We start from the raw sequence: 16,300 nt of genomic DNA on the forward strand, positions 1-16,300 counted from the left end.
TCAGTGCAAGGTGATCTCTTCCTCCTGTAATAAAAGAGTACAAATATTGGGTACATTTGTAATGCATTCTTAAATTCCAATCCTGATTCCTGACAACCTTTCTAAGAAGCAAGACTCAGCCCACAATGCCTAATTTATTATATTGCATTGAACTGTGGACTACTCTGATATTTTAAAATTGAAATCGCAGATGGTCAGCTGATCAAGCTGGTTCACTGCTAATGGACATCTAATTTTACTAATTAGCCGGCTGATCCGTCTCATTCTCAAATGTTTAAAATTAAAACATGTGTTTGCAGTTCCGAGTCAGAAATGGCACTGACAGTTAAGCCCCGCACACACGCACTGATTGTTGGCCGTAAATTTTCGGCCAACGTCCGATCGGCCGATTGTCGGCTTGTTAGTATGTAATGCTTCCGACAACCGACTGCGACTTTTCGGCCGAACAAAATCTGGTGTGCAGGCTATAAAATTTTTGTTGGCCGTCACCAGAACGGCCGATTGTTTGTCAGTCAGTACAGATTTCGGCAGACAAAAATCAGATGAGCAAGACTGGGCATGCTCAGAGAAGAAAGACACACGGAAAGTTAACCAGCACATGACATCACCAAGTTGGATTCTGTTGGCCAACAAAAGTCCAGGGAAAGTCTAGAGCACATTTCAACCAACACAACAGCACTGGACAAAAGACGGCCAATCGGTCGGCCAACAATGGGTGCGTGTGTACGAGGCTTTACAGAGCTCAAGCTAAGCACCAATCAGTGTGGCTTCTGATCATGTGATCCCCATAACAGCCAATCATGCTTATCATTTTCAGCCCAGGAGCTTTGTTTACAAACAAAACCTCCTGGGCTGCACAGGTTTGTTTACAAATAAACAACCTCAGCGGTTCGCAGAGGGCAGTGTGAACTGTCCGTGATTCTGATGCAATGCAGATCCCACACTGGATTCGCAGGATTATCCTGAATCGTACCAGTGTGAACCGGCCCACCCTAAGTGCCGGTTCACACTTCTGCGATGTGGGAACGCAGCGTGTTCCCGCATCGAATCCGCACCCCTGGCAGTTCACACTGCCATATGCGATACGCATGGGGTGTCAATTTAAAGTTAACGACACCCCCAGTTGAGATCGCATATCGCAGTGAGATCTGCAAGTTCGCACAGGATCTGATCGCACTAGTGTGAACTACCATGCGATCCGATTCTGCTGCGGAGAAAAAAAAAGGGTCATGTGCGCGTTTAGAGCGATTGCGGTGCGAATTTAGACATACAAACTGTATGGCTGAAATGTGCATCACACAGAGATCGCATGTAATTTAGGAGCAGTGCGCTACAAATTACATGCGATCTCTGTGATCGCACTAATGTGAACCGACCCTAAAACTAAAATCCCTGAATTTATAGATCTCCACGATCTAACACTAACCTATCTAGCCCTGTAAAGAAGAAATCAGTATACTTACCTTTTTTTGAAGCCGATCCGAAGCAATCTCCATTGGCGGAAGCTCTGCAGAGGACACGGCCGACAACGGCTGTGAAATGAATGGGAAGTGCAGTCACCCATAGAGGTACTATGGGGCTTCCGTTGTCGCCTGTGTCCTCTGCACCCGCCTACACAGAGACAGCTGTGCGTAGGATCGGGTCGGATCGGCTTTAAAAAAAGGTAAATATATTGATTTCTTCTTTACAGATAGATAGGTTAGTATTAGAACGCGGAGATCTATAGAATCAGGGATTTTAGTTTTAGGGTGGACTTATCCTTTAAGTACAATGTTGGAAGTTATTACATTATTAGAAAGCTAATAGTTTACTTTATGAATTCAAAAAGTCTGAGTATAAAATGATCTTTGTAAAATAATACACCTATTATGTATTGCTATGTATTATATTAAATTATTCATGTTCTTGTATCTACTGACATCTAGTGGTAGTACAGAGCCACAGCAATTTCTTCATTTGTAGTTTTAGTATTTTCCTGGCCCCCCTCTTGTTTTATGCTAAGTTGTGCAGTTCTAGCTGGACCCTCCTGTTTTTATCATGTTCTATTTAGTTTCTTTGCAGAGGTGAGGTTTAGAAAGTCCCCAGAGTTTATTTACCAAAGCTGGAGAGTGCAAAATCTGGTGCAGCTCTAGATAACATCCAATCATATAGTTCCCAATTGTCCCTGATTTCAAGGGACTGTCCCTTATTTGGAACAAAACCCCTCTGTCCCTCTTTCCTTTTCATTCTTCGCTCGTTTTGGTCTGATGTATATAGTTGTATATAAAATGCACTTTTTATCTTTCAAAAAGTTTTTCTCTGTGCTAAACCTTTCATCCAGTTTCTAAATTCCTGCATTGGTAAATTTCAAAAGCCAGTATAATGGAATAGTAGTGGTAAAAAAAATGCACTTATGGGTTTATCTAACCTTATTTTTTGTATAATTCTCCTTTAACCACTTCTGGATTTGCCCCCTTAATGTCCAGGCCATTTTTTGCGATTCGGCACTGCATTACTTTAACAGACAATTGCACAGGTCGAGCGATGATGTACCCAAATAAATTTGATGCCCTTTTTGCCCCACAAACAGAGCTTTTTTTGGTGGTATTTGATCACATGTGCGATTTTTTTTTTTGCGCTATAAACCAAAAAAGAGCGACAGTCCTTGAAAAAAAAAAATAGTTTTCGCTTTCTGCTAAATAACATTCCCAAAAAAAAAAAAATTTAAAAACATTTTTTTTCATCCTTTTAGGCCAATTTGTATTCTGCTACATATTTTTGGTAAATAAAAAAAAATCCCAATAAGCGTATTTTGTTTGGTTTGCACAAAAGTTATCGTGTCTACAAACAAGGGGAAAAATTTACGTCATTTATATTTATTTTTTACTAGTAATGGCGGCGATCTGCGATTTTTAGCGGGACTGCTAAAAATCAGCTCTAGGTCCTGGGTGCACCCCAGGACCTAGAGCTCGGACCCCTAACTGACATTTTTGACACTTTTGGGGGGTACCAGTGACATTACTACAGTAATCAGTGCTAAAAATATGCACTGTTACTGTAATAATGACACTGGCAGGGAAGGGGTTAACCTAAGGGTGATCAAAGGGTTAAAGCGGTAATATACCGCTTTTTTCCACTTTTAACTACAGGTAAGCCTGTAATAAGGCTTACCTGTAGGTACAATTAATATCTCCTAAACAGGCACGGTTTAGGAGATATTTGCACTGCATGCAGCCGCTCACGCGAGCAGCGCATGCGCTCTGAAGGTCCAGCAGACCTTCAGCTTCCCTTGCCGGGAGCTTGCCAGAAAATGACTCCCGCGCGCATTCACAGGAGTGACGTCATCGCGGCTCCGGCCAATCACAGCCGAACCCGGAAGAGACGCCGAGGTATCATGTCAGCTCCCACAGCGTTGTCCGGGGGTCCGTGTCGGGGCTTCGTTCTAAGGTAAGTAATTTATAATGAGCTAATAGCTCATTATGCCTTTGTCTTGCCGGGTTTTTTTCTTTTTTTTTTTTTTTTTTTTTAGGTTTCAACCGCTTTAAGTGTAAGCCTAGGGAGCATTTTCTAACTGGTGGGGGAGGGATTTGTGAAATGACCATAGAGACATGTGATCCTATATAGAAGGATCACAGGTGCTCTGATCATTTCAGAGAGAAGAACGGTCAGCTGTGTTTACAACAGCTGACCGTCCTTCTCACTCAGCGGGGAGCGATCGCGAGTGCCTGGCGACAGCCGGTGTTGCCGGTCCCATGGATCGGCATCCCCGCTGCCCCGCTGCGGATCGCTGTACAGGTACGGCGATTCACGCAGCTGAGCCAGCCTGCTGCAGTATATATGCGGCTGGTGGTTGGCAAGTGGTTAGGGGTGTGGCAGGGGATGTGTCCTATGCCTACATACTTCTGCTAATAGGTGTCCCTCGTTCCTTCCCATTTCAAAAAGTTAGGAGGTGTGCAATCAGCTTCTAACTTCAGCTTGTTCAGTTAAGCTTTGACAAATAATCTGGGAGCTGATCCAGATTTGACACTCTCCAGTTTTAGTAAATCAACCACATTGTCTTCATACACTTGGAGGACTGCTGTACTGTACTTTGCAAAGTAAAACTGCACTGGATTCAGCTTCTGTGTCGTTATGGAGAGTTATTCTGTCTGTGAATTCAGCTTATTCAGCAAGTGGCCATAATGTCCAGATATATCAAGATCCTAGGAGGTATGTCAGTGCATAAAGCAGCAGTTGAGACAGCACAAACTTTGTCCATTTGTTAACTTATAAGGCCCTTTTCACACCAGCGGACTGATCATTGCTCTCTATGGAGTGGCGGATGTCAGCAGACATGTGGCGGATCCAATCCGGTCATGTCCTCTCAGCACTTACGGATGTGGGTCTGGGAATCCACACATCAATGTTCTCCAGACATAAAAAGTTTAATGGACAAAATCTCCTGCGCTCGACAGATGTGGCGGCGGTGGGTCTCTAGAACTCCGGGGGTAAGCACAGATTTTCCTGCCCTGATGACCTGGTCACTTTGGGTCCATTGTGGATCGATATGCTTTTTACATTTTTATGTTTGTGAGTATATTTATTCTTATTCATTTTAATCAACTCCATTTGGGTAATGCTCAAGGTCAGTGCGCCCTCTTTTTGCTCTTTATAAAAAGTTTAATGTATACCCCAAGCCCTTCTGTGAGACCCCAGCTGTCTAGTTGGTCAGCTGCTTTCAGTACGTGTCAGTGACTGCACTGTCCAGAATATTCAGATGATGTCCTATTAATGCTAAAAAAATATGCTGGAAAGTACTGGGCTACCTACCTCCGATAAGTTGTAAAAAGGATCCTTCAAATCTTCTGGAAAGTCTGGCAGAGGCATCCGGAAACCAGCCTTACCCTTCAGCCAATAGGTCTTCTGCTTCCCCTTCCCCTGGGAATGTAATCAGGATCTCAGTACTTTTCCTTTTCAATTATTTCAGCTTACCTTAAAGCGGAGTTCCGGGCACAAAAAAGATTTTTTTTTTTTGTGCCCCTCCGCTAGGTATGCCGCACCTGAAAAGGAATTGGATAGTTATTTTTTTTTTTTTTGTTTACTCACCTTTTTATTGACGATCGTAAATACTCACCTATGACAGCTTCCTCCTCCAGCGCCGCGGCTCACCCCGTCACTTCCTGCCTCGCGATGATTCCTGGGAGCTAAACGTCATAGCTCCCAGGAATCAATGCGCCGCACCGGCCCCGCTCGTCATTTCCGGGCGACGCCGCATTCCCCTGCTAAACAGCTTCTGGGCATGCCCAGAAGCTGTTTAGGAATGCGGCGCCGCACCGGAAGTGACGAGAGGGGCCGGTGCAGCGCATTCTGGGACACGAAGACGCGGAAGAAGACGGAGAAGAGGACCGCGCCGGCTTCAGCTGCCCACAACCGAGATGGAAACGCTGTGGAAGAAAACTTCTAAGTAAGTATTTCTTCTAAAAGGTAAGTGCGAACCGGGACAGATCAGAGGCTAGCCATTGTGGAATGTGCTAGCCCTGACTGTCCCGGGGGTATGTTAAAAAAAAAAACGATTCTCTGCCCGGAACTCCGCTTTAAGCTGATACTTCCATGTACATATGCATAGCTCCCAAATGTCCCTGATTTCCAGGGACTGTCTATAATTTGGAACAAAGTCCCTCTTTCTTCCTCATTTGTCCCTCATGTTGGTCTGATCTATATAGTTGTATATAAAATGCACTTTTTATCTTTCAAAAAGTATTTCCCAGTGCTAAACCTTTTGTCCAATTTGGAAAGTGCTGCATTTGTAGATTTCAAAAGCCATTATATAGAAATAGTAGTGATAAAAAAGCACTTGTGGGTTCAGCTAATCATTTTTTTAACTACTTCCATACAGAGCAGTTACACCCCCTTCCTGCCCAATTTTCAGCTTTCGGCGCTCTTACACTTTGAATGATAATTACTCATACAATGCTGTACCCAATCAAATTTTTTTATCATTTTTTTCACACAAATAGAGCTTTCTTTTGGTAGTATTTAATCACCACTTGGTTTTTCTATTTTTTGCGATATAAGTGAAAAAAGAGCGAAAATTTAGAAAAAAAAAAACACATTTCTTTTTAGTTTCTATTATAAAATTTTGCAAATAAGTAATTTTTTTTTCATAAATTTGGGCCAAAATGTATACTTCTACATATCTTTGGTAAAAATAATCCAAATTAGTGGTCATTATTTAGTCTGTGTGAAAGTTATAGAGTCTACAAGCTATGGTGCCAATCATTGAAAATTGATCACACCTGATGTACCGACGGCCTATCTCATTTTCTGAGGCCCTGAAATGCCAGGACAGTACAAATACCCCCCAAATAACCCCTTTTTGGAAAGTAGACATTCCAGGGTATTTAGTAAGAGGCATGGTGAGTTCTTTGAAGATGTAATTTTTTCCCACAATTCTAAGGAAATGAAGGAATATTTATTTTTACACAAAATTGTCATAATAACAAGTTATTTCTCACACACGGTATATGCATACTTGCAATGACACCCCAAAATACATTCTGCTACTCCTCCTGAGTATGGTAATACCACATGTGTGAGACTTTTACACAGCCTGGCCAAATACAGAGGCCCAACATCCAAGAAGCACCGTTCTAGGAGCATAAATTACACATATAATTTCCTAACGACCTATCACACTTTTGAAGGCCCCGGAGCACCAGAACAATGGAATTACCCACAAAATGACCCCATTTTGTAAAGGAAACACCCCAATGTATATTCTATGATCTCCTCCTCACCCAGGATCAGTGTGTGTGGAGGACAACACCGTAACAGCTAGTTACCGTGTTCTCTGTTGACATTCTGTGACCGGCTGTGATTGACAGCCGGCCACGTGGTAAAAAGCCAATTTCATTGGCTCTTTACCTAGATTGGGGATGGGCTCTGTCCGAGGGACGAGTGTCGTCCCCGATCGCCGCGCTGCGCGCCCCCAGGGGTGCGCAGGAGGGGCGAGAGCAGGCCGCCGTCATATGACGTCCGCCCAGATTGACAAAAGCTTCCTGCCGCCGTCATTTTACAATGGCGCGGTATGGAAGTGGTTAAACTAATTCTCCTTTAGGGGGCATGACAGGAGATGTGTCCTATGCATACATACTTTTCCTAATAGGTGTCCCTCATTCACATCTCAAAAAGTTGGGAGGTATGCATATGTGAATAGGATGCAAGAACGTTTTTCTAATTTTGAATAAAGTGTGAAAGAATGAGCATGAGGGATGAGCTTTGGTTTGGTCCAAACCTAAGTATTGCTGAAGCCTAAAATAAATTGTCATTTCCGGTCCAATCAGCTGCGCCAATGGGATTCCCCAGCCTGCAGCTGAATGTATGCAAGGAGGTGATAACTGTGACATCATTGGCCTAATATGGCCTTATGGTTTTGCCCTTCTTGCTCGTTCCCGTGCGTCTGGCAGCCTTTTGAAATGAATGGGCTGTCAAAAACGCCACGCGTGCGTTCTAGTGTGAACCGAGCCTGAAACGAAAAGTTCAGTTGGGCTTCAGGAAAATATATTTTTTAAATTTTATCTTTAATCCCACCCACAATAAATAAAGAAAACTTTATTTACTTAATGACGGATGAGCTCCAGGCTTTGGAAGGACAGCATGAAGCTTTCTAAGCAAAGGGCCAGTTTACTGTCCATCAGACTTTGGGGGGGGCGGACTGTGGTTAGTGGGAGCAAAAAAGGTTCTGACGTCAGTGGGAATAAGTAATGCCGCATGGTTTGTTTCAGTGGGAGTAATTGTGCCCCATCATTGGTGTCAGCCGGAGAAATTGTGCCTCATTATTGGTGTCATTGGGCCCTATTGCTGGTGTCATTGGGAGAAATTGTGCCCCATCATTGGTGTCAGTGGGAGGAATTTTGCCCCATCCTTGGTGTCATTGGGCCCTATTGTTGGTGTCGTTGGGAGAAATTGTGCCCAATTGTTGGTGTCATTGGGAGGAATTGCACCCCACCATTGGTGTCAGTGGGAGGAATTGTGCCCCATCATTGGTGTCAGTGGGAGGAATTGTGCCCCATCATTGGTGTCAGTAGAAGGAATTGTCTTCCCTCATTGATGCCATTGTGCCCCATTGTTGGTGTCATTGGAAGAAATTGTGCCCCATCATTCGTGTCATTGGGAGGAATTGTGCCCTATCACTGGTGTCAGTAGGAGAAATATTGGTAAAGATATATACACTGAATAGTGTATATCCCTCGCGCCTATGGATGGCCTATTTGGAAAAGGGGGGGGGGGGGGAACTAGGAATAAATAAATGAATCCGTGTAACTTTAATGGGAAGGGGTAATGATAGCAGCTGCTATAGGATAAGTAATATGCATAGAAAGAAAAAACCCAGAGTAACTGGGATTTGTATAGCGCTTGATAGTATTAGCCAGGGATGGACAATTGCTTATCTATAGCCTGGATAATAATAATGGGCAGGTAAAAGTGGCAAGATGATAAATTAATATGCTCAATATATGCGTGTAACTTGTGACTAAGTAATAGTGTATCACAATATAAATCACAATATAAAAATAGTTTTAAAATCACAGTAAAAATCACATATGTGCCATAAGGTGCAAATAAGTGCCAAATAAGTCCGAGTAAAAAGTTCATAAGTGACTTTGGTGCATAAATGAAAACTTCAGTGCCAGGTTAGGGAAAGTGCGGGTGCTTGTGCTGAATCCTCCAGTAGTGCTGGTACTAGTGGTGTGGGCCTTGTGGAATAAAGGCCTCTGAAGACGTCATACGCTCTGACGAAACGCGCGTCAGGTGGAAAGGACGCTGCACGTTCTGGGAGCCTGGTGGAACGCAAGCCGGTAATTACTGCTCTCCACTCACAGGCACCGCTCTTAGCAGACGAAATCCCAATTTTTAAACTTTTTGTACTGTGCAATACATATTAAAGGATATTTTTAACGGTACTGCCCTATCTGGAGCATTTTATTCTTTACCCCAACCGGACCCTGAGGATCTAGATTATCCAGGAGAGGGACCCTGGACCGTAGGGGACTACAAAGCCCAGCAGTTACCTTCCTGGACCAGGAGGCCACAAGGCTCTTTAGGTCTTCTTACCGTACGGTAACTAAGACCCACAACTTCTGGTGAGTGCGTACCCCCCCTTTATTCCACAAGGCCCACACCACAAGTACCAGCAGTTGGACTACTGGAGGATTCAGCACAAGCAACCGCACTTTCCCTAACCTGGCACTGACGTTTTCATTTATGCACCAAAGTCACTTATGAACTTTTTACCCGGACTTATTTGGCACTTATTTGCACCTTATGGCACATATGTGATTTTTACTGTGCTATTTTTATATTGTGATTTCTATTGTGATACACTATTACTTAGTCACAAGTTACACGCATATATTGAGCATATTAATTTATCATCTTGCCACTTTTACCTGCCCATTATTATTATCCAGGCTATAGATAAGCAATTGTCCATCCCTGGCTAATACTAGCAAGCGCTATACAAATCCCAGTTACTCTGGGTTTTTTTTTTCTATAAGTACGAGAAATATGCCCCAATCATTCGTGTCATTGGGAGGAAATGTGCTCCATCACTGGTGTCAGTGGGAGAAATATGCCCTATCGTTAGTGTCATCATGGGGAAGAATTGTGTCCCATCATTGGTGTCAGTGGGGGGAATTATGCTCCACTGTTGGTACCAGTGGATGAAATATTGGTCCAAGGGCTGGATAAAAGCAAGCATATGCCCCTGTGCCACAATTTGGAGACCAGTGAAGTAGACAAGCGTAGTGCGTGCAGAAGAGAAGTCAGTATTAGGGATAGACTTGTCTCTTACCTTTATCAGGACAAATCCCCTTTCCTTTATTTCATAGCCCCCGATGTCTCTCAGAGCGCTGGCGGTGGTTTCAGAGACATGAATCCGTAGAGCTGCCAGGATAGAGAGATATAGGAATAGAACCTGGACATACCAATCAGTCTGTGTATAGGATTTGATGTGTGAAAGGGGCAAGTCACCCTAAACAAATGTTTCTTTGTTTTGTGGATGATAGAGAGTTAAATCCCCTGGAAGTCTCTTCTGTCTCTCGGGGACTTCATTGGCGTTATCTGTCCACTGAGTTCCCAGATCTATACACCTTCTTTGCCCATTATGAGGAGTTCCCATCATCCCTGTGCTGAGTGCCTGGGTCTACACACCTGCTGTGCTCATTATGAGGACTTCCCACCCTCTTTGTGCTTAGTTCCCAAGTCTCCACACCTGCTGTGCTAATTATTAGGGATGATCGAACGGTTCGGGTCGACCATCGGTTCGACCCGAACATTGACTGTTCAAAATTCGGCTGAATACCAAACTTTTTGCGGAAAAAGTTCGGAATTCGACAACCAGAACCGACCAAAATGCAATGGGACAGGAACTGGGCTTTAAAAGCCCGTGATTGGACCAGAAACATCAGTAAAAGCCAATTGAGGGGGCAGGAGGACGCTAGGAATGTGATTGGAGTGACTAAGGGGTCCAGAGGCCAATCAGTAGTGAATACGCCCCCCCCAGTATATAACATAGCCCCGCCAAATGGCTAGCACTGTAATACAGGGGCTGTGGAAGAGAGTGGAAGCATTTCTGTTACTCCTGCTTCAAAAGTGTCATTTAGCAATTATTAGTGTGAGGAAAGGGATATCTAGTGTAGTTAGGGTACTATATACCACTATAGTTAGATTCAAAAATATCGTTTCTGTAGGGAAAGTGTTAAGTGTCAGGGTGACCGTAATGTAGTTTGGGGTGAAATGACTCTGACTGCTATGCCAGTGTGACAGAACTCATCCATGTCAGGGTGACCGCCATAAGAAAAAGATTATTTGTCTTCGAATTGCAGCAGAGCAGGGTTGTGGCTCCGCTCCTGTCACACCTGGGCGTTTTTGTTTCAGGCGTTTATTGGGCTTTTTTGTGGACGTCTTTGGAGGCAGGCATGACATCTGAACTTCTGTGTAGGGGTATATAGACACACACACATATATGTATATATACACATACACACATATAGGTGTGAAAGTAGCGGAACCCTATCCATGCGCTAATGAAATTATTTGCAGGGATGTGGCTCCGCTCCTATTACACCTATATGTGTGTATGTGTATATATACATATATGTGTGTGTGTATATATACCCCTATACAGATGTTCAGATGTTATGCCTGCCTCCAAAGATGCCCAAAAAATGCCCAATAAACGCCTGCAACAACACACCTGGGCGTTTTTGTTGCAGGTGTTTATTGGGCATTTTTTGGGTGTCTCTGGAGGCAGGCATAACATCTGAACTTCTGTATAGGGGTATATATACACACACACATATATGTATATATACACATACACACATATAGGTGTGATAGGAGCGGAACCACATCCCTGCACTAATAAAAATTCTAAGAAAAATTATCTTTTTTTTCTGGTTCTGGACATGCTACAGAGCTGAAACTTCACAGGTACACTTTTTAGACCCCCCCAGACACTAAATCCAAACAAATCTCTTTTTTTTTTTTTTTCAATAATTTTTTCAATAATTGGCTCTCTATCAAAATTTTTCATACTAATTATGAAAGGTTCCTACTATCCCTGTGGTGAGTCTATGGGTCTGTACACCTGCAGTGCCTATTTTGAGGGGCTCCCATCATCTCTGTGCTGAGTTCCCAGATCTACAGTGGTGATCGAAAGTTTGGAAAAATCTCCAAAAGGCATCAAATTACAGATTAGACATTCTTATAATATGTCAACAAAAGTTAGATTTTATTTCCATCATGTACACTTTCGAAATAACAGAAAACAAAAAAATGGCATCTGCAAAAGTTTGGGCACCCTGCAGAGTTAATATCTTGTACTGCCCCCTTTAGCAAGTATCACAGCTTGTAAACGCTTTTTGTAGCCAGCCAAGAGTCTTTCAATTCTTGTTTGAGGTATCTTTGCCCATTCTTCCTTACAAAAGTCTTCCAGTTCTTGGGGATTTCTGGGCTGTCTGTCACGCACTGCTCTTTTAAGGTCTATCCATAGATTTTCAATTATGTTGAGGTCAGGAGATTTTGAAGGCCATGGCAAAACCTTCAGTTTATGCTTCTTGATGTAATCTCTGGATTTCAAGGTGTGTTTAGGATCATTATCCATTTGTAGAAGCCATCCTCTCTTTAACTTCAGCTTTTTCACAGATGGCATCAAGTTACCATCCAAAATTTGCTGCAATTTTATTGAATCCATTTTTCCTTCTACTCGTGAGATGTTCCCTGTGCCACTGGCTGCAATACAACCCCAAAGCATGATTGATCCCCTCCCATGCTTAACAGTTGGACAGAGGTTCTTTTCATTAAATTCTGTGCCCCTTCTTCTCCAAACGTACCTTTGCTCATTCCGGCCAAAAAGTTCAATTTTAACCTCATCGATCCACAGAACTTGTTTCCAAAATGCATCAGGCTTCTCTATATGTTCATTTGCAAAGTTCAAACGCTGATTTTTTTGGTGAGGACGTAGAAGAGGTTTTCTTCTGATGACTCTTCCATGAAGACCATATTTGTACAAGTATCTCTTTATAGTGGAATAGTGTACCACAACTCCAGTGTCTGCCAGATCTTTCTGGAGGGATCGTGCAGTCAAACATGGGTTTTGAATTGTTTTTCTCACAATCCTGCGAGCTGTCCTGTCTGATATTTTTCTTGGTCTTCCAGATCTTGCTTTAACTTCCACTGTTCCTGATGACTGCCATTTCTTAATTACATTCCGAACAGAGGATATTGACATCTGAAAACGCTTTGCTATCTTCTTAAAGCCTTCTCCAGCTTTGTGAGCGTCAATTATTTTCAGTTTCAGTTTTCTAGACAACTGCTTAGAAGATTCCCATGGTGCTGATTGTTGGGGCAAGGTCAGATGAGTCTGGGCATTTAAAACCTTTGAGATTGACATCACCTGGTCTTTCCAGACGATAATTGAGAACAATCCATGACACTGGCAGGTCTCAGCCTTGCAAAGGGGGCAGTGCATGCTATAAATTCTGCAGGTTGCCCAAACTTTTGCAGACGCCATTTTTTTGTTTTCTGTAATTTTGAAAGTGTCAATGATGGAAATAAAATCGAACTTTTGTTGACATATTATAAGAATGTCTAATCTGTAATTTGATGCCTTTTGGAGATGTTTTCATCTTTCCTTGGCTTCTTTATGCACATTAATACAAATTTTTACCTGGGGTGCCCAAACTTTCGATCACCACTGTATACACCTGCTGTGCCAAATATGAGGGGTTTCCACCATCCCTGTGCTAAGTTCCTCGGTCTGTACACCTGCTGTGCTCATTATGAAGGGTTTCCATTATCCCTGTGCTAAGTTCCCAGGTCTGTACACCTGCCGTGCTCATTAAGAGGGGTTCCCACCATCCCTGCACTGAGTTCCTGGGTCTGTACACCTGTGCTACCCATTATGAGGGGTTCCTATCATCCCTGTGCTGAGTTCCTAGGCCTGCACATCTGCGTTACTCATTATGAGGGATTACTGTCATCCCTGTACAGAGTTCCTAGACCTGCACACCTGCTGTACCCATTATGAGAGGTTTTCACCATCCCTGCACTGAGTTCCTGGGTCTGTACACCTTCTGTGCCCATTATGAGGGGTTCCAACCATCCCTGTACTGAGTTCCTGGGTCTTCACACCTGCTGTACCCATTATAAGAGGTTCCTATCAGCTCTGTGCAGAGTTCCCAGGTCTGCACACCTGCGTTGCTCATTATGAGGCATTACTGTCATCCCTGTACAGAGTTTCCGGGTCTGTACACCTGCTGTACCCATTATGAGAGGTTCCCACCAACCCTGTGATGAGTTCCTGGGTCTACACACCTGTTGTACCCATTATGAGGGGTTCCCACCATACCTGCTGTTTTTTCTACTCCTAAAAGCCCTTAGTCCCTGATATAAGCAATAGATTGGCTCTTTGGGGAGTTATGGGTGGGTGTCAGTCTGGAGGGGTGAGCGTTTGTAGGCAGACTGTATTCGCATTCAGATCAACCTAGCCAAAGTCCACATGGGATGGTAGTAGAATTTTTAAATTATGAGTATATAATTAAAATAATATTCAATTATGCACATATTTATGATGAGCCTCCATGATTGATAAAAACTGACATCCAATGAATGAAAGGGACAGTCAGTCTGGGGAGCAAAGTGCTAGATGAGGCTGAACGTCCTCCAGGCAGAAAATGAGATGGGCTCTATCTGACTTGCTGCAGTCTCTAATGCACATTGTGAAATCACAGAAAGCAATTTCAGTAGAGGAGAGGATGCGGTTACATTTGTGCAAGACTGAAAGGGAGGCTGGAGGTGGGCTTCAGGCTGGCAGGGATGGTTTAATCACACAAACTAGTAAAATGCACCAAGTTTACCTACGTAGACTGTTGCTTTCCATTCTTGATGCCATGTTAACCGTGTCCCCAAACAGGCAGTACCTGGGCATGGTCACCCCCACCACACCGGCAACCACGGGACCTATAACCAGCAGGGGGCAGAAAGGAGCGTAGATGATACAGGAGACAAAATTCATCTAAAAATAGACTTGTCATAAGATATAGTGTTCCATGTTCAGTACAGCATAGTATATATAATATATCACTGTAACACCCAGGGCCGGCCCTACCGTGGGTACATTGGACCCAGACGGCACTTTGAGAGGGGCAGCAAATTGACGCCCAAGATTTTTTTCCAGCAGTTTTTTGTGTCATCAGTTTGCGGCGCGTTACAGGCGGCATTTCTCCATCTCACACTGCCGCGTGAGTGTACAGCTTGTATAACAGTGTAAATTTGCTGTCTCCTCAAAATAACTCAGCACACAGTCATTAATGTCTAAACCGCTGGCAACAAAAGTGAGTACACCCCTAAGTGGAAATGTCCAAATTGAGTTGAGCCCAAAGTGTCATTATTGGTGTGGCCACCATTATTTTCCAGCACTGCCTTAACCCACTTCGGCATGGAGTTCTCCAGAGCTTCACAGGTTGCCACTGGAGTCCTCTTCCACTCCTCCATGACAACACCATGGAGATGGTGGATGTTAGAGACCTTGCGCTTCTCCACCTTCCTTTTGAGGATGCCCCACAGATACTCAATAGGGTTTAGGTCTGGAGACATGCTTGGCCTTTACCCTCAGCTTCTTTAGCAAGGCAGTGGTCATCTTAGAGGTGTGTTTGGGGTCATTATCATGTTGGAATACTGCCCTGCAGCCCAGTCTCTAAAGGGAGGGGATCATGCTCTGCTTCAGTATGTCACAATACATGTTGCCATTCATGGTTCCCTCAATGAACTGTAGCTCCCCAGTCCCGGCAGCACTCATGCAGCCCCAGACCATGACACTCCCACCACCATGCTTGACTGTATGCAGGACACACTTGTCTTTGTACTACTCACCTGGTTGCAGCCACACATGCTTGACACCATCTAAACCAAATAAGTTTATCTTGGTCTCATCAGACCACAGGACATGGTTCCAGTAATCCATGTCCTTAGTCTGCTCGTCTTCAGCAAACTGTTTGCAGACTTTCTTTTGCATCATCTTTAGAAGAGGCTTCCTTCTGGGACGACAGCCATGCAGACCAATTTGATGCAGTGGGCAGCATATGGTCTGAGCACTGACAGGCTGACCCCCCACCCCTTCAACCAATGCTGGCAGCACTCATATGTCTATTTCACAAAGACAACCTCTGGATATGACGCTGAGCACGTGCACTCAACTTCTTTGGTCGACCATGGCGAGGCCTATTCTGAGTGGAACCTGTCCCGTTAAACCGCTGTATGGTCTTGGCCACCGTGCTGCAGCTCAGTTTCAGGGTCTTGGCAATCTTCTTATAGCCTAGGCTATCTTTATGTAGAGCAACAACTCTTTTTTTCAGATCCTCAGAGAGTTCTTTGCCATGAGGTGCCTTGTTGAAATTCCAGTGACCAGTATAAGAGAGTGAGAGCGATAACACCAAATTTAACACATCTGCTCCCCATTCACACCTGAAAGCTTGTAACACTAACAAGTCACATGACACCGGGGAGGGAAAATGGCTAATTGGACCCAATTTGGAAATTAGCACTTAGGGGTGTACTCACTTTTGTTGCCAGTGGTTTAGACATTAATGGCTGTGTGTTGAGTTTTTTTTTTTTTGAGGGGACAGCAAATTTACACTGTTATACAAGCTGTACACTCACTACTTTACATTGTAGCAAAGTGTCATTTCTTCAGTGTTGTCACATGAAAAGATATAATAAAATATTGACAAAAATGTCAAAAATGTGAGGGGTGTACTCACTTTTGTGAGATACTGTATAT

General features: G+C 43.6%; 1 protein-coding gene across 1 annotated transcript in view; it reads right to left on the bottom strand.

The window, feature by feature from the left end:
• LOC309564206 (guanylate cyclase 2G-like) overlaps nt 1-16,300 on the bottom strand; it is a gene marked incomplete at both ends in the record, with an annotated part of 133,633 nt that continues 117,333 nt past the window's right edge. The window contains 4 exons of the mRNA XM_082268833.1: nt 1-24; nt 4,789-4,896; nt 9,812-9,903; nt 14,383-14,481. Coding sequence (XP_082124959.1) covers nt 1-24; nt 4,789-4,896; nt 9,812-9,903; nt 14,383-14,481 — 323 coding nt within the window. The remainder of the gene's footprint in view (nt 25-4,788; nt 4,897-9,811; nt 9,904-14,382; nt 14,482-16,300) is intronic.

The sequence above is a fragment of the Pelophylax lessonae genome, assembly GCF_965119305.1.
Source record: "Pelophylax lessonae genome assembly, chromosome: 9".
Classification (NCBI taxonomy): domain Eukaryota; kingdom Metazoa; phylum Chordata; class Amphibia; order Anura; family Ranidae; genus Pelophylax; species Pelophylax lessonae.